The following is a 19,000-nucleotide window of genomic DNA, read 5'->3' on the forward strand; positions in this document are numbered from 1 at the left end:
CATCGTTGTTTACTTATATAGTAAAAAAGGACCAATAAATATTGTATTACCATCGCAACTATGTTCAAGAATATAAACCCTGTATAATAAAACTAGGACGGGGACATTTCCGTTCATGTAACATTAGTTCGTGTATTCTTGAGTGATACTGTTACGTAGTAAATACATTTTGTATTTCAGCTCGATAATTAATAAAATATTTTGGCAAAAAAAATAGATATTTTTTTCTAACATCGTCAAGTCTTTCTAGACGACAACGTACAAGACTAAAATACTTGAAATATTATCATTAATGTACCTTCAAAGAGAGTTCAATTTGAGATACATTCATGAATCAGGATACTTCATTACCGTTTTTAATAGTATGCGATACAAAAATTGCAGGACTGAATAACATGGTGATCAGGCTTAAAACTAAGATCGCTTAATTTCATTAATGCCACTTTGCAACCAGTATTAGCCACACAACAAGCCGTCTATAAAAAAAATTGTTTCACTAGCACTCTTAAATATTCTGAAGTACTTCACAGATTTATTTTCCTTCCCTACCAGACAAGTGAAGGTGGAATAGATACTACACACGACAGTTTGACGTCAGGACTTGCCGAGGCTACAGGACATATCCCCTTGATATTCTCTGGTGTTTTCTTGATGAAGAGAGGACAATATTCAAGATATGGATTCTAATTATAAACGTAATAGCTTTAATGAAATCGAACCGTATCCAGTAATTGCGGAGTAATGACGATTATAAACCTAATATATGTAAATAATTTTATCCAAAAGCTTTTTTTCATTTCATTTTATTTGTAAACTATAACGTAATAAAATTAGCTTACAAATATTTATAACCAAATTGTACGTCCAAGAAATCACTGATAATAATTCCTCTCTATAAATATATAAAAAAACATAACGAAATAACGAAAGTGTAAATAAAAAAAAAACTAAAATTTCAGTCTCTTATTTTTATTAAATGCCTCTTTACCTGAGTAAACACACGATCTCAAAAATAATTATTTCATGCAATGTATCTAGGTCACAATTATTCATTTTTAAACTATTTAACATAATTTTAATAAAAAAAAAAATCCACAATAATGGATTCCAGTCAAAACAAACTAATCTTATTGTATACATACCCAAACTAATAAATGCTTATAAAATTCATATTACGTTATAAAAAATAACCTCAGAGTTGAGTAAATAGTGAGAGACACTACGAGTTAGCTTTACGCGATTTGTTTTTAGATGGTGTCGATGAAAAGTTACAGTTGAACGTCAAATCTTCTGTAAATATATCAGACATTGAAATGGCGTTATTTTTGTTCGGAGTCTGTATCAGAAATCTATCAAACTCCTCAACATTTTCCTTATCCTGCATTTTCACCTCCGAAAATCGATATGTGGACTTCTTGCTCGAACTTTCACTGGTCGGATAGAACTGCATACTATCCGTTGAAGTCTCGTCTTTGAAACCGCTATCGACTCTCATCCAATTTACGTTCGATATTTCTTTCAAAGCAGTCTTACTAGTGTTCAAAGTCACAGTCAACTCTGAAGGTTTTATGGCACTTTCGTAGTAACTAGAAGCGTTTGCGTAGAATGTATTTTCATTAAAACCACTATCAACCCTTTTGAAACTGGTAGAGCTGTCGCCAGTTTTTGTACTATTCGTGTTGTAGTCCAATTGAGATACATTATCAGTCAAAAATTTGAGATCAACATTATTAAAGTCTATCTTCTTATCCTCCATACTTAATGGAATATCAAAATTGTCTAAGCTACTATCTAGGGACATGTGCATCGGGCTAAGTGCGACCGGTGCACGAATTTTACTAATCTCATGACATAAAACATTTGTCTTGCGTTTACTCTTAATAGGAGTATCATCTAATAAATTTACACTAATTATTTTAGTGGAAGACTGTACTTCGTGTGACCGACCCTTGAACGATTCCGATCTCACGAATTGATGGACGCCGGTATCCTCTTCGATGGACCACACGACTTGTTTACTAACTGGAGAGCTCTCTGAATCCACTGAAATGTATACAGCAAGTATAAAAAATAGTTTATAACACGTGAAAATAAAAACAAATGACAACCTATTTCGCAAAAATAATAAATTAATTCTAAAATACTACATTAAAGAGAGTTTAGAAAAATAGTATAATTAAATAAGTAAGCATAAGTAAATACGTAATGTTTATTAACCGACTTCAAGGATCACATGACGTTAATAATTAGAATGTTTATGTATTTTTTTTATGTATTCGTGGGTCACTCCATCAAAAACTGTGACGATGAATTTAATTTAATTTTTGCTCGAAATAGTTTTATATCGAAACAGGTCTATAAAGATCTGATGGCGAGTTTCGAAGACAGATAATGAAACTCTTAAATTAAAGTCAGCAAAACAACTGCGATTTGTACCAATATGCTAATGAAGTCGGTTAGATTTGTTTAAATACTTTTGTTTCTATTGAATTATTGCATATCTACTACAAATGAAAAAATACAAATTCACTTAATATATTGCATATATAAAAAGCATTCGTAAATAACCAAATATTATAATACTTTGTAATCTATACTGGCGTTTTGTATTGCAGTATTTTTTAGAAAGAAAATTAAGTTTTATACTACAACATTAAGTACAATTAAAAATTGAAAACAAACCTACGATCTGACTTCTTTAAGACTATTCATCTAATTTTGTAGTTGGTTATTTTCGTAGTGCTAAATCAAATTTAATGAAACTTTATCACAGATCCGTTATATTATTGAGATCAAATAAATAACATTATTATATAGAAACTCATTACATTTTCTAATAAAGAAGTTTAATTGATTTTCTATACTTTTTTTAAATTGTGTTATATGAATATTGATAATGATTTACGGAATATAAGAATTTGGTGCAACTTCTCTTTAATTTACGATTTGAAGTATGATGACGTAGAATCAACCACTTCAATATTTTTCAAACTATAATAAGCTTTAGTCTATAATAATCACAAGAGGTAAAGCATTAAAAATAAACAAATTAGGCCTCGAAATAACGCGATATCATTGGTAGAGATTTTATATAATCTATGACATTTATCATGGACGTCGGTACTTAGGATTGAAAGGTTGTATTATATCTAAACATAATATATGTTAATAAAGATCTGCTTGTAGTGCATAATGTCTAACATATCAGTATAAATAAATAGAAATAGGCTGTAAGTTAAAGTTTTAATAATTTAAATTATACTATACCTTGAGAATTATTATGAATGGATCCATCAATACTCATGTCTGTACTAAAGTCGAGTTTTTGAACCGACCGACTTCTCGACAAACTTGACAAGCTAACACTGCGCTTTTCCAAAAAGGAACCACTCCTTGTTTGCTGTGGAGAATCTTTAAGTGACGTACTTCTTTTCAAAATCGATTTATTTGGTGTTGTTTTACAAAAACAAGTTCCTTTCTTCTCACTCTCGGGCTCAGATACAATGCAATCAAGGCAAGTTGCCATTGTTTCGGATTCGGGCGATGTGAAATTATTTTTCTAGAAAAGATTAACATTATATTTATTACTCACACTAACATATATTTCCCAATACACTTACATAAGTAGTATAATATTATATAATATATAATCTTTGTCTTATTGTCGTATTGTCTAAACACATAACTTAAATAAATGATACATCAAAAGTTTCACCATGAATCACTCTTTGCATTGGTGCATAAGATGCAAAATTCATAATAAATCATTCAGTATCTTTTTGAGTTATTCTTTATGGTCAAACCTTAATGTTGTTACAAGAACCTTTGGTGAAACGTGGTTATAAATATAACGAACAATGTAAAATATTTAAATATATTTTAAATTGAACAAATATTCTCAAATCTTACTTTAGTCTGACATGAGAGTAGCTAATAGTTTTTAGGGAAAAAAAAAATCATTTAAATCATTTCATTTCTATCATAGTACCTCATATACAGTCTATTCCAACCACAAGATGACAAAAGCCAATTAAATAATATGTATTTGAAATGGAATTGTTGCGATATATTAGTCATTCATTATGTACGCGAAAAAAATGGCGTTATGAATGTTGACTAAGACGCAGATGTTGATGTTGTTTACAGAAATTGGAAGTAAAATTCCAGTGATGATTTGTAGTAGTTAAATGGAACAGTGTTGTTTTATAAGTAAAGACATATTAGTTGAGACTAGTCAGTAATGCACAATATAGCTTTGCTATTAGGAAATGGCATGGAATATTATTTTTTTTACATGAACAGCCTGAAATTTACAGTTTCCACTGCAGGGTTAAGACCTCCTTTCCTTTTGAGGAGGTTTCTAGCATAATATGTGACAGAATTTCATTGAAAGTACCTTGCAGGTTTCCTCACAATTTTCATATTCCTTCACCACTGAGCACATGATCAAAACAATTGTTGAACTAATTTTAAATATTACCTCTTCATCACTGGAGGTAGCTTTGGTTACAGGTGATATAGAAGCACTTGCAAAGGATGAAGGTGTCTTCGACTCCTGGTTACTGCGCTTTGGTGTCCTAAACTCAATTGGGCTGAAGCATGGTTCACCAAAATCAACAACATCAAGTATCTTGTTACGATAACATGGTTTGTTACTCATTTGACCTTTGTGGAGCGGGGTTCCAAATGTGCGTTTCATACCTTTGGTTACTAGGTCACGGCTCTGTAATTTTAAAAATATTATATTATATACTAGTCTGTAGAATATTCAAATTTTTTTAGAAGCAAAAAGAATATGAATTATGTTATGGAGTAAAATTTAACTAGTTCCTTAAAACACGACGACCTCTTAGGTCGAGTGATGTGTATTCTTGTTTTCATGGGTACACCACTCCAAGGACCCGGGTTCGATTCCTGGCTGATCTATGTAGATTACCATTACTTTTCTATGATGTCTTGGGTCTGGGTGTTTGTGGTACCATTGTTACTTCTGATTTCCCATAGCTTTAGCTACTTACATTGGAATCAGAGTCATTTATGTGTTGTTGTTATTTTTAAAAACAATGCCAACATGCTTGAACATGCTTTTTGTCATTATCAACTATAAACATCAATGATAATAAATAATTAATACTTAATAGTGTAACATGTGCTGTTTAGTTTAACCTGCTTAAAAGTAAGGATGTTTGAAAATTGTATTCAAGACTATTGTTCCTAAATGGTCATTTATGTCTGAATACATTAGTAAGTATATGGCTGATGGAATATTAGGAATGTAGGTAAGATAATTGCAATCATTGCTAGATAATAAAGGAATAGCCATGACATACACTTATCATGATTACCATCAATCATAATAAAATAATATATAAGGAAACTGTATACATTACCAAATCAGGACTAAATAAAACAGGTGTGTGAGCCTCATAGCTAGAAAGGGGTCTCTGTTCTATGTTAATCTCGTCATCAGTTTGTTCAGATTCATCATGTTCCATATCACTGTGTTCCTCAAAAAATAACTTCCGTCTTAAAGAACCATTTGCTGTAATTTCATATTCACCATATATATCCTGTTCCTGAAAATGTAAATGAAATATAAATACTATTATCAAAAATATATATAGACTTCAAATCAGTATTTAATTTATTATTTTGATTTGATTAAGTATAAATTAAACAATGCCACAATATCTCACCTGTGTGTAAGTGCAGAATGGTTTTAAGATGTTTTCAATCTCAGGAGGAAGATTTGGTGGCAGAGTGAGCATAGTTTGAGCAGCAACTAGTCAAAATAAAAAAAGACTGATTCTATCTCCTTACAGTGAAAATATTAAAGTGTCAGATGTACAAACATTTAACTTAATCTGATTCATTAAAAATTTAATAATGAGTATTATAAAATGAAATCTAGTTGAATCTTGGTAAAAATGAAATTGCATTTAAATTCATATTATTTCCTGGTAACATATGTGTATATATAATGTATACAATTTAATGTAATGTAATCAGTATAAGCACCTTCCCTGACAATAGTTGTTTTTTCACTAACAAAGCTAGTGATGATAAGATTACTACTATCAGCAGATGTTTGCAGAGGTTTGATTTTTTTCGAAATCTCCAATGGACTAGGCATTACCATCTCTTGTGAAAAGAATCTGTAAAAACAGCGATAGAATATTACACACGTTTCTTACTATCTCATTTTCTTAGTATACCATGCGATTATGGCAAATTGCAAGCTATTTGGATAACTCTTATTATTCAAAATATTTTTATACAATATTTGCCAATTAAATATAAAAAATTACTTTTCGTTTGCTTCCTCTGCGATCTTTTCTAATGCCGGATCAGGCGATGGTTCAAACTGACTATTGCAAGCGACAATGTCGGCGGGTACCAAAGTACATGCTTGGTCTATATCCCATTTGAATGATCCATTGTTAGATGCTTTGTACATTTTACACATACCAGGACTAAAAAAAGACACAATTCAATAAAAAAATGACACAATTAAGTAAAAAAACACATAATTTTATTAATAAATAGAGAAATAAATGTAAGTACCTGCATATTGGTTTGTGTAAGCTTTCAATTAATACTTTATCAAAGGGATTCCGAACCTTGCCACTCATTGGGGGTGTAGATTTTTTATTATTAATAGAATCATCATTTTTATCACTCATTTCGAGAATAGCATATAAACTACATTACCTAAACAAAACTAACTATTCGCGCGGATCCATCTAAAACCATTAATTTACAGTTTCGCAGAATAAAAACACCAAAATTTCATTCGATCCATTGGTAAAACCTAAGAAAAATAAAGGAAGATAAGTATTTAGTACTTTGGTAGCTTTTTACCGCTTCAAATATTTTTTAAACTAAACTACTGACAATAATGACAGTTACATTTTAACTGAGTCTGATGAGATGAGACTATCTTAGTCCACACTCCACAGATCACAAAGAAAATGCAGTTTGCAGAATAACACTGGATGGAAGTAGGTCAATGCTGCCAGATTTATAAATGTAACTGCTTCAATAATAGTGTAAAATGCGCTAAATTTCAACTGCGGGTATTAAAACGACCCAATGGAGATGTTTTTGAATGACTGATAATTATCTACTATAAAGTAGTCACTAATATTTTGAACAGTTTGTATTAATCTATAATAAAAACCGTATTATGTACCGTAGACAGTGAAAAGGTCATTCATCAGAAGCCAATGGGTATGGAATCAAATTTTCTACATAATAACAAGAGTTTTCATCCCTTATTATGTAGCCACATAGAATTCTGTGAATAAGCTCTAATTTTGTAGATTAATAGATTTTAATAGATACTTATTTTAAATAAAATTTTGAATTTGCATTTTGATAAATTTTGAAAAAAGCTAAAAAACTGATGACTCAAAAATAGTTAATTTTTGCAGTATGTATTGGGTTATAATTATTGAAAATAGTCACCCCTATCACCTCCTAACGGATATACGTCGAATTACCAATGGGTTATTGGTGTTTATATATTGAGCTCATTTTTTTTTTATTCTTCTTTTATTTTGGGACTTTTGTCCAACACTGGTAAGTCAGTCCCATTGTACCATTTTCCTCTGGTTTTACATTATTTAATATTAATTGCTATTAAGTAGAACTCCAGGAGCATCCTAGCAGATTCTAACGAAGGATCTGCTAGAATACTCTGAAAAAATCTAAGATTGAACAAACATACATTTAAACTACATAAAAGTAACTTTCTCTCATTCTGAGTCTTGCCACATTCCATCAACAAATGATACAGGTCTTCATAACTTCCACACTTATCGCATTTAGGAGAATCAGTTTTCTTCATAAGGAACCTAAAACTTTTTGATGGAATATGGCCGGACCTAAGGCGATGAGCTGTAGTAATATAAGTCCTGTTTATTTTTAATCTGGCAAAACCAAGGTATGTGAGGAGGCTCACTTTGTATGGTACGATACCAAATTCCCTTATTTTTAGATATTTCATTGAAATACTCTTTCCAATCACCATACATTTCTTTTTTGTACTTAGTTAAAACTTCAGAATAATCTGACTGTATGTTAATATCCTTTCCTGATAGAATAGCTTCTTTTGCTAAACGGTCAACCTCCTCATTGCCATTGATGCCTACATGGGATGGAATCCATTGTAAAATTATATTAACATTATTACACTGAAAATGGTACAATTTTCTAATGATATTATATGAGCTCATATTTCTTAATTAGATATTCCCTACAGTCTTTGCTTAGTTTTTTTCGGTTAAACAATCAATTAAATTGTCATTTTATGTTATTCATTTTCTTAAAGCTAATCTAAAACTATTGTTAGGGTTCTCCTGCTCCAACTCCTGCATTTAAAACATATAATATGAAATTAATATTGAAACTGCCAGTGCATAGAATACATAGTCATTACTAATAAAGATTATACATTTCAGATTTCGCCTTTTCTTTTCAGTGACTTTGACAATGACATGGACATAAAAGTTCGTTTCTATAACTTTTATAAATAGAAATGTTAATAATATTTTCAATATTTTTATTAAAAGTTATTGCTATCTGTATGAGTAAGATAATGTATTGATAAATTTTATGAAGTAAACAGAACGGTATAAGATTTAAAATTTCAAGAGTCGAGTCGTAATTAATTCCCTAAAAGAAAATATACTTCTTTGGTCTTATTTCTAAAAATTCAAAGTATCTTCAACAATTGATAGTTTTTAAGAAAAGATAATAGTACACAATATGGATGATGGTGAAGTAAGCTATGAACCAATGGATGTTGACTTGAGTTCTAATTCCATAAGCGCAATGGAGATTTCATACGTGGATCGAGATTTTGAACATTCACCGATAATCATTAAAAAGGAAAAAGATGACGATGGTATTGTTAATAATGAAAAATATCTTAACATAAAGCCTCTGACTAGTAATAATCTAATTGAGAAACACACATTAATGCTAAAAAGAAATCGAGCCTATTCAAAACTTATATTTAAATTGGTTATATGTGTAATAGTGGCAATTTTTTCTGCTGTAACATATCAAATAGTTTATTTTAGATGTAATGAAAGTATTAACACTGATTTGCTTAAAAATACTTTTGTAAATAAGGTATATGGACAAAGTGCAGCAACATCATCATTATTAAAAGCACTAGAAGGTGAAACAATGAACAAAATTATAGTATTGTATGGAGGTACAGGAGTTGGCAAGACATATACAGTGTCATTACTACTTGATAACATACTTAACTATGGAAACACATATCACTATACAATGCCAGGTTTTACACAATCATCATTGGATTTGATGTTAGGTCTAATATATTGCAAGTCATCTGTAATAGTTGTGGACGATTTAAATAAAAATGATATATTAATTGTTGAAGATCATATAAAAAACTTGGTTAGTAAAAGCATTAAGTACTCAAAAATATTAACCATTATACTGATCTATAATTGTCATACGATGGGTGACCAATTACACCAAAGGTGTGATGATATGTTTCTCCATGATTTAAAACATAGTCTAGCAACTATTGAAGCTCATAAATTTTATATAAAATTTGAATCATTGACCAAAGAACATTTGAGAAAATGTATTGAAAGTGAACTTACTAAAAAAACACTCAGTGAATCGGATATTGTTGAAATTATGAAAAACTTTAATGTTACACTTGATGGTTGCAAAGGTGTTTACCAAAAGATGAAATATTTAAGCATAATTTAAGTATAAGGTATGTAATACATGAACCTAAATTAAAGTTGTGATTTGATTATAGATTTGTAGTTTTACTTGTAGAATGTAGTTAAGTACCTACTTGAATAAAAATATATTTATTTAAATAAATTAGATAGAATCATACTTATAATTATTATCAGATTCTTGGCCCTATTCAATGAACTCATATTTTCGATAGATAAATGAGAGTGTAATAATTAAAAAAATAAAGATATTTTAGATCAAAAAAACTTTATTTTAGATAATGTTACATGATAATCGGCAATGCAGAGGTTTAAGAAATAATGTCAAATAGAAATATACTGACAAATGTTTAATACACCTACACTTCCACAATTTTCAATTTATCCTACACAAACATCACCATCTTGATAATAAAGAGCAAATTTTAAACAATTTAGTGGTGCATTAAAGTATGAATTACTTTGGTTAACCTAACTATGACACAAAACAATCTCAATGTAACTAGATAGGGGTGCGATATTTATTTTAATTCAAACTAAATATTACTAATCACTCAATTTAAGTACACCTATATAGTTTCAATATAAAGATCATAGGCTTTACAAATACTCTAACACATAACGCTCCATTAGTACAATACCAATTCTAGCTGAATGGTCAAAATATTTTCATTTAATTAAAAGCAATAAACTAGCTAATGGAGAATAGATTTTATTTATAACAAGTTTGAAATTGTTTTTGTGTAAATAATAATTATAATTATGCCATATTGCACTGCACCCATATTATTTAATGATTTATATAATTAAAATCGTTGAAGCACATAGAGTGAATGCAATATTCCTCATGTAATAGTAAATTTAAATCACCTCTCAAATTAAAAAAAATATAACATAGCATTATTAATGTATGAATCTATAAACAATAGTGAACATTAAAATGGTAACTTTAATTACTGATCATTAAGCAAATATTTTTCCATAAACTAATTTTCTATTAATTAATTATCATAACAAGTTTGCGAATAGATAAACATTATTATTTCAATTAGTTTAATATTTAAAAAAGCTCTCCTAAATACTTTAAAGCCAGTAGGTTAGTGCATGCAATCAGGAAAAAGTGCTTTAACAATGAGAGAGAGAGCTGTCTTTTTAAATTTTTATAGTAAAATTCTGTTGTAAGTTATCATAATTATGTCATTGAAATAGTTTGGAACACTGCTGAGGGAAGACAATAACAAGTTAATTATGTCATTCCTAAACATACTCAGTACAAGTATTGTTAAATTTTTGAAATACCACATATGTGTACATATTTTGTGCAACTCTGGTATGTTTCTGTGTTCTTAATATTTTATTTGTTATGAATTTATTATAATAATGTAGTTTTGTTATTGTTCCAACATATTTTATACAGGTAAAAGCTATCTCACAACAGAGAATACATTGGAGAACACATGTTTTGGACTATAATATGTTAATTAGTGGTATAATGCGGAATCTTATTATATGTTTCAATACTATCTTTTAGAGCTCCTTTTTGAATACATAAATATTTTAATAATAATATTAATATTTAAGTTAGTAACAAACAAAACCCTTAACAATGTATTTTGAAATAGTTATTATGATGTAAATATATGAAAGTTATTTAAAAGCAAATATTTAAATTTAACCATTCAGTTAGTTAAACAGACATGGACGAGGTATCAAGAAATACTTTTATCCTTAATGTAAGTCTAGTCTATCTAGTTGTGATGCTTTAATGAAAAAATATCTTGATTCAAAGTAATAATACTATTTGCCAATTATTAAAATTGGCAATAAATAAATTACAAATTTAATGTCTTACTTATAAAATACAAAAAAAAATATATAGTGACAATTTTAGGTATTATCATGGGAGAGCCCATACCAAAATAAATTAAAAATCAACAAATATAAAAGTAAAATATAAAAAAAATAAAAGTACTATGTAAATAATTTTAGATGATACCAACTTTTGAACATGTGGTGTGCAAATCATATCTATTTACATGTAGTATTTAGTTCTGTATAATTTTCCAAATTAATTAAAACATTGATTAAATACTAATATGCGTAACAATAAAGACTAGAATACATTTTATATTGTACAGTTATTGGCACTAATTTCAATGATAATGGCACAACTATGTACCTACCTTTCAATAGTGGAAATATCATTATAATCACAAATCAGTTATCTATGATGCAATTTACATTACAATTCCAAACATTTTGAAGTATATTTATAAAAATTAGGTTTTGCTAACTATCCTACGATTTACAAAATTGTAAAAACATTGGTTAATGTTGTTTATATCTAAATTTACTTCTAGAAAATACTGAATTTTTTGCAGACTTAACATTAGCACATTTCTTAAGTGAAACTGTGCAACAATTATCATTACTACCCATTACACATATAATATCACGCTACAAGCTCCTCTCGAAATAGTTACTCTGATAAAACAGTCCATTCCTTGCACAGTTCACTATAGAATTGTTTTAATATATTTATTTTTGAGTTTCAAATTATACGAGTTACAATCTTTTAACCTTTTGCAAAATATAGTATTATAAAATTTTTAACACACCTTTTTGATTAATTAAAGCAAAAGCACAGTAAAGTTAACAATATTTAAATCTAAAATTGACAAAATTGATATAATTCACTTAAAACATTATAATACAATAAATCAATACTAGATTTAATAGTTTATGAATTCGAAAACAAGTTACAAATTGTAAATATTCTATGAGAGTAAACATGTTTGAAAAATACAAGGTGACAATTTTCAGTGGGTTTAGTATATAGTGCCAATAACTGCATTAATTTTAATCTTACTAGCTAGGTATTCAATAACAAATAGAACACCATTTTTAAGCACGACAAAACATTTATAGTTAAAAATGTAGAGAGACTTATTGAGAAATGTGCTAATAATTCTAAATCTTGAAAATGTCTGGAGATTTTATATTAGGTTAGGTTACTTGATAATGTTTAAGATTCATTTGTATCAGATCTGTAATACGTTTGAGATTTTTGGGATTTAGATTTCACCAACGCTTGTATTGAATATTCGTTGACTTTCGATTGTGGCCGAGATCATTTTTTTAATATCCTCTTTAAATCTAGCATGAAGCTTTGGATATTTATCAGTATCACATTTTAGCCACAAATTATGTTTGGTTTATTCTGGTAGTTTTAACTATTACGGAAAACGAAATAGCATTTTTTGCTTATATTGATTGATTACCTATAATTAAATAACTTAATTCTTTGAGATTACAAAGAATTACTAGTAAAATTCGTGTAATTTTTAGCAGAATTAGATATAAATATATTTTGGTAGCCAAGGATTTGTTTGTAATGGTCTCGGCTTATTTATGAAAGGATATAATGCTTTTAATAACATCGCCATTACACAAATCTTGTTTTTTGAGACCAAATTCCACTGGCTTGGTGTAGCCTTTAAGAGAAGGGACTAGTTAGGAGCGATGGAAGTGAACTGCAGTCCACTTGTTGAAGCGTTTGTGCCAAATACGTGTTTCTTGAGTCTGGTTTGTAGACCGTCGCCCTTCACCGTCCACACTCTGCGTAACACACACATAAGCTATAACAGCTACATCATCACCGAGTAGGTGTACTCTGGGATTTAAAATTGTAGTATTTGTTTTTACGTGCGTTGGAGTGTTATCAATAAAGAATTTATGGAATTCTACTCCTTCTATGAGATTTCCTAGAGCGTCTGGATCAAATGCAGTTACAGTGGGATCACATAATTTTGAATATGTTTCATAATCTCCATTATTAATGGCATCGATCAGAACTTCAGTAGCTTTGATTACTTCTGCTCGACGCAGAGAAGCATTACTGTCGCCGCGAGCCTTTCCAAATGAGTCCGCTTTAGTGAGACTCTCTTCATCGTGCTCTTTAGAGATGACTGTACATGCTCTGTCAACTCCCTTTTTGTCTTTGTCTAAATCATCATCTTCTAAGGTAGTACTACTATCAGTTGACTCTTTTACTTGCGAACCATCTCCTTTCTTATTGACCATAGATTTGCCCGAAAAGTTGCGAGTGGCAAGCATAGTGGTTAAGATAGCGCCCTTCAATTTGCGGCGAGCATTGAATTTCTTCAAACAGTCCACGGTTTCTTGTCTGTGCATAACCGATGCAACACGCTCACGGTGGCAGATCCATGGGTGCTTCAATGCCTCAGAAGCAGTTATTCTCTTGCTCGGGTTAACCGTCAGCATTTGGTTAATTAGACTTTTAGCTTCAGGCGTTACAGTGTCCCATTCGGGTGATGGGTAATCATAAGCACCAGCTTTAATTTGTCCATATAATCGATGTTGATCTTCATCCCAAAATGGTGGGTAGCCAACTAACAATATATATAATATAACCCCACATGCCCATATATCTACTGGCTTGCCATAAGGTTCTTTTTTAAGCACTTCTGGTGACAGATATCCAGGAGTACCGGCGAATCCAAACCATGCTTGTTGATCACCTTGGACTTCGATAGCGAGTCCGAAATCAGCTAATTTCACTGCAGCTCCTTTAGCTTTGCTGGCAAGTAATAAGTTTTCAGGTTTGAGGTCTCTGTGAACAACTCCATTATGATGGCAATGATGCACGGATTCCAAAATTTGTTGAATACAGTGAGATGCATCTGCTTCAGAATAAAACTCTCGAGCCACTATATCTTCAAATAATTCACCACCAGTCACTAAATCAAATACGAGATAGTGAAAATGTTCCTCTTGAATAGAGTCATGTAATCTAACGATATTGGGATGTTGTAGTTTTCGACAAATTCGGGCTTCTCTTTCTAATTTTTGAAAATCTCTGGCCGAGAGTTTCTTGGTATTGATTATTTTGGCCGCAAATTCGTATCCAGTTGATTTTTGAACAGCGCGTCTTACTATTGAAAATGCCCCCTTCCCTAATTCTTCTTTGAGGTCATAATTATCCGAGAAACGAGTACTAACACTTTCACGATTTGGATTCGCCATATTTTATTAAGAATGCTAACTTTACCTGTCTTGAAAGTTGAGTTCAACTTACTCTTCAACCTTAAGCGCAGATTTGTTCTTTTCTAAGTACAATTAATCTGAAACAAGTTAAATTTTGAAATTTACTACAAAAATCTTTAACGAAGAATATATACTTTTTAAATGAACGAAAATAATAAAACGAATGTTCACAATTGTATAAGGTAATTTGTAAATTACCCGATCGTCAGACAATCAATTGTTAGTGACAATTTTTTGTGTCGTATTAATTAATAATTAAGAAATATTTAAATCATAATAATGAAATTATTGCACTCTTGATGAAAGACTAAAAATTTTAAACCAGATTCTTATTTGAAAAACATCATAACATGAGATATAACTTGATATTGATTAAAGATACTATTTTTGTCATCCAAGCTAAAATGAAATTTCCAAGCTGAATATAAAACACGTAGATGCCTAGACAAAAGTTATCATGATCACAAACATAGACTTCTAATATTAACACTACGGTACCGGGATGACATTTCGTTAGCGCAAAATAATCGATACACCATTGTCTCACCACATTCACAAAATCTAGAGGATTTAAAATTATTTCATTTAAAAGCATCATAAATTATATACAAATTACTTGTGCATAATTTTAAAAAATCCGTACTATTTTTCATTAATAACACTCAATTACATTTTAATAAGATGATCAGTGCGCAACTTTCGACGATATTCTTAGCAGTTGTAACTCGTATAGACTACTCGCGATGTATTTTTAATGACGAAAATTATGTCAAGCAAATTAAATAAGATAATTGACAGCAACATATTTCGAGATTAAAAAAGTTATTTACCTATTATGTGCCCATTTTACACAATATTAGCGAGATGAAGACCGAAAGCTAAGGGCCTGGCCCTACACCACACTCTCCTTCTGCTCGGGACACGAGCTTCGGGGTCAAACTCATAGACATTTATGTGTTGCTACAACGGTGTTACTTGATGTATATACTAAAAAAACTTTATTTCAAAAATACGTTTTTCTTAGTCTACTGCTTGCTTTTTGATAAGGAAATACACACAGAATATAAATATGCATATAAAACATTTCTACGGCCAAAATTTAACGAGTTTAACCAATTTTAGTTATTCATTTTTCGAGCTGTAAACACCACGCAGCAAACAGAAAATCGATAGACTAGCGCAGCGCTAAACCAAAGAGAATATTCTACGATATCATAAACCAGCGCCATCTATCAATGTGACACGAAGTTTGTCTAAAAATATATTAGTATGTTTCGGAATTAATAGGTTTTTAAAGAGTATTGTATCAATAAATATAAATGAATGCCTTAATTTAAATTAAGTAGGGAACTACGAATGTTTTTTTAAAGTAATATAAGTTTTTATTAGGTATCATAAAAGTTTATATATTAGAGTAAATAAATGTATTTTCCATTTTATATAATATTATTGCATACTCACCTAGTCAACACCCTACATCTTATCGCATGTCGAACGCTCTTTCTTTACGCAATGTTTCAAGTAATCATTGTCTGTCTTTTATAGTGGACCATTTTTATTTGCTGATATGAATAAAATATTTTTACTATAATATAGTTTTGTCTGTAGTTTAGACCTAAATTAGACTTTACATATTCATATCGAGATTTGATAATACCTCTATGTAAAGTAATATGTATGTGCATACTATTATATTAAATCCTTTAGTAGGTATGTTATTATATTGTGATTCGATGTTATGTCGCGCCGTTTAGGTGGGTACCGCCCACGCTCATCAATTATTCTAAAGCCAAATATCAATACTTCGTATTTTTCTGTTCCTGTTTGCCTTCGTTACTTGATTATTGATTAGACTTTATTATTATTTTTTATAAGTAGTATCATATATGCTGATGACATGAGATCTCGTGCTTGCAAAATTATAGCGTAAGCAGTGATTTTTGTTACTTGCAGCAAAAATGACTTAAGTGACCACTAATCATAAGGTACAAGGTATCCCTTTTCTTGCTGGTATCTTTCTAATGTGCTCAATGGTAAATCAAACATCAATAACCGACTACATTAAAATACATGTATCTGTTTCTGCAATGCATTAATACCCACTGTATAATACATAGGTAGGTACATAAAGCACGTATATCTTTATTTATGAATACATTAATCCCGCCTTCGTCATAGAAGTGTTCGAAGTGACATTTACCTTTCGATTTATGTTATTATAATATAATGTTAAAAATAGTACAAAGCATTGGGGTAGTGTGATGGAATACGCTTCAAACTTTCTCCTCAAAAAAGAGAGTAGGTCATAGCCCAGCCGTGGGAAATATACAGGCTGTTAATGTTATTAAAAATAGTCAGATTGGTTTAATAAATAATCTGTCTTTGTCTCTGTACCTTACTCTCTTACTTATTGGTTTTATTTATCTTGACCAAAAATCAAAATAAAGAATGTACCAACACATTAACTGAAAATATTTCAACAATAATCATTAGAACAATAATTAATTAGCTAATCATAATGATGCTATTATAAAGCCATTATAAATGTATAGCTGGTGCTTATTTTTTCCTGATTCACATGAATAGTTACTATGTAGTAACTATTGAAGTGATTGTTATGGAAATTTTATGTTGCAATAGTTTTATGAAACTTTAAACTATTATAAAAAAGACATATTCAATAGCTATGTATATCCGTTCTGAAACTAGACGGAAATGAGTACTAAATATTGTTTTTGCATATTTTTTGAGTTATAGCTTATTGTGCGATCATAGTTGAAGAGAAAATTGCCGGTCCGGAGGCTTTCGAAGCGAACGCTGCCAAAATATGAGAGATTTGTAGATCTAGAAAATGTTTACATAAAATGTTAATGAGCAACATACAGCTATATTATATTCTATTTAAAACAAATGGAAAAAATAATCGTTTACTTGAGTTTAACTTTTTGTCACACTGTAATCTTTCAAATTTATCCAAATTAGTTTTTGTTTTATTTGACTTATATAGTAGTATGACTCAAGTAAATAGAACAAGAGTAAAAATTGTATTACATTAAGTATATAATTCGCTACTGATCGTAGTATTGTAGTACTGAGTGTATTATTATTTCACTTAAAAATTAGATCTAAATCATTGGACAATTTTTTAAATAACTTATTCGTTTAATCAAAATCAAATATATTCAAGTAGGCTTTTCAAGCAAGCGCCTTTGAATCGATATTTAAAAATGTATGTACATTAAGTGAAGCGACTACCGTTTCAGATCCGTATAGACATGTAGGGAACTAAATAAAAATGTTATACATTCATTTCTATTATTTCTTTTTAAAGGTTTGAATGTTTCAGGACGCCATGTCTTTGCTATATTTTTATATTATTTTTAATTACATTCAATACTATAATTACTTGCTTTTTTTCGCAAGATTATGCGGCCTATATCGTGATGATATATTCGGCGTTTATTAATAATTCACTGAAATTTACGATATTTCCTATTTTACTTTATTATTGTTGCTTAATTTTATAAATTAAAGCATTTTAAAGAACAATTTTAATAATTATACCATTAGACGGGGTCCCGGACTCCAAAAAGTATTAAGTTTTATTTTATATTTAATTTTATTGTTTATACCTTACAATTTAGATTATTCTTAATAATGATTCAAACATTCTTAAACAATTCCAATAACCAGACTAACGGTCCAGCCCAATAAAGAGGCGCCAGTAAACGGTTAAATCCCCAGTTATATTCATAAAAATCAAAACGGGTTCGCATCTTGCGCAAGTGTAGGGGGGCCAAACAAGGGCTTTCGCAGCGGGCCCTTCCGAAATTCGCCGGTGCACAATGCACCCTTCGTACCATCCCCACGCGAGTTCTCTTATTATTACGCGACTCCTGTTCCTGTCCCCACATTGTTCATATTATTTTTATATTTGGACTCGCTCGACGCGTTTCTAAGTTTATCTTAGTTTTTAACCGACATTATATTCTATTCTCACGAAGTTTTGGAACGTATTTAAAATCAATTCGCAGTAATATATATCAATCAGTTCCTGAGAGCAAATGTGCTGTGCGAAAATTACGCGAAGTTATTCGAACGGATTCCTCGGTTCTGTCACCTAATATTTGCAGCGAAGGGAAGTATTAAGGTTTCGAACGCTGCGGTCGTCTCAAGTTGCTTTTCTCATGAGTGGACGTGTT

At 30.2% G+C, this 19,000-nt stretch overlaps 3 protein-coding genes across 5 annotated transcripts in view; 1 reads left to right on the plus strand and 2 right to left on the minus strand.

Annotated features, from left to right (window-relative positions):
* Positions 1 to 948: 948 nt before the first annotated feature.
* LOC124530576 (protein aurora borealis) lies at positions 949 to 6,954 on the minus strand. Its single transcript, XM_047104795.1, has 9 exons — positions 6,910 to 6,954; positions 6,565 to 6,811; positions 6,309 to 6,473; positions 6,019 to 6,155; positions 5,697 to 5,782; positions 5,391 to 5,576; positions 4,481 to 4,723; positions 3,268 to 3,559; positions 949 to 2,043 (listed from the first exon to the last, which is right to left on the minus strand). The coding sequence occupies exons 2-9, from the start codon at positions 6,681 to 6,683 to the stop codon at positions 1,220 to 1,222; spliced, it is 2,052 nt and encodes a 683-aa protein (XP_046960751.1). The 5' UTR covers positions 6,684 to 6,811; positions 6,910 to 6,954; the 3' UTR covers positions 949 to 1,219.
* A 1,528-nt stretch (positions 6,955 to 8,482) lies between these two features.
* LOC124530762 lies at positions 8,483 to 9,807 on the plus strand. Its single transcript, XM_047105035.1, has one exon. The coding sequence runs from the start codon at positions 8,770 to 8,772 to the stop codon at positions 9,754 to 9,756; it is 987 nt and encodes a 328-aa protein (XP_046960991.1). The 5' UTR covers positions 8,483 to 8,769; the 3' UTR covers positions 9,757 to 9,807.
* A 173-nt stretch (positions 9,808 to 9,980) lies between these two features.
* Positions 9,981 to 19,000, minus strand: part of LOC124530760 (calcium/calmodulin-dependent protein kinase type II alpha chain) — a 36,827-nt gene continuing 27,807 nt past the window's right edge. The window contains exons 1-2 of one of the 3 annotated variants that reach the window (XM_047105032.1): positions 15,629 to 15,840; positions 9,981 to 14,875 (exon numbers count right to left, since the gene is read on the minus strand). In XM_047105032.1, coding sequence (XP_046960988.1) covers positions 13,245 to 14,777 — 1,533 coding nt within the window. In that variant the 5' untranslated portion in view covers positions 14,778 to 14,875; positions 15,629 to 15,840 and the 3' untranslated portion in view covers positions 9,981 to 13,244. Of the gene's footprint in view, positions 14,876 to 15,468; positions 15,574 to 15,628; positions 15,841 to 19,000 lie in introns of those variants that run through there. The other 2 variants (XM_047105034.1, XM_047105033.1) reach the window with 2 other exon arrangements.

Source organism: Vanessa cardui, chromosome 6, assembly GCF_905220365.1.
Source record: "Vanessa cardui chromosome 6, ilVanCard2.1, whole genome shotgun sequence".
NCBI lineage: Eukaryota > Metazoa > Arthropoda > Insecta > Lepidoptera > Nymphalidae > Vanessa > Vanessa cardui.

Excerpts from the sequence above, each read along its gene's own strand:
- LOC124530576 (XM_047104795.1), bottom strand. The coding sequence starts at position 6,683 with ATGAGTGATAAAAATGATGATTCTATTAATAATAAAAAATCTACACCC. Across the intron at positions 5,577-5,696 it reads CATTCTGCACTTACACACAG|GAACAGGATATATATGGTGA; the intron begins GTGAGATATTGT and ends TTACATTTTCAG. Across the intron at positions 4,724-5,390 it reads TTTTATTTAGTCCTGATTTG|AGCCGTGACCTAGTAACCAA; the intron begins GTAATGTATACA and ends TTAAAATTACAG.
- LOC124530762 (XM_047105035.1), top strand. The coding sequence starts at position 8,770 with ATGGATGATGGTGAAGTAAGCTATGAACCAATGGATGTTGACTTGAGT.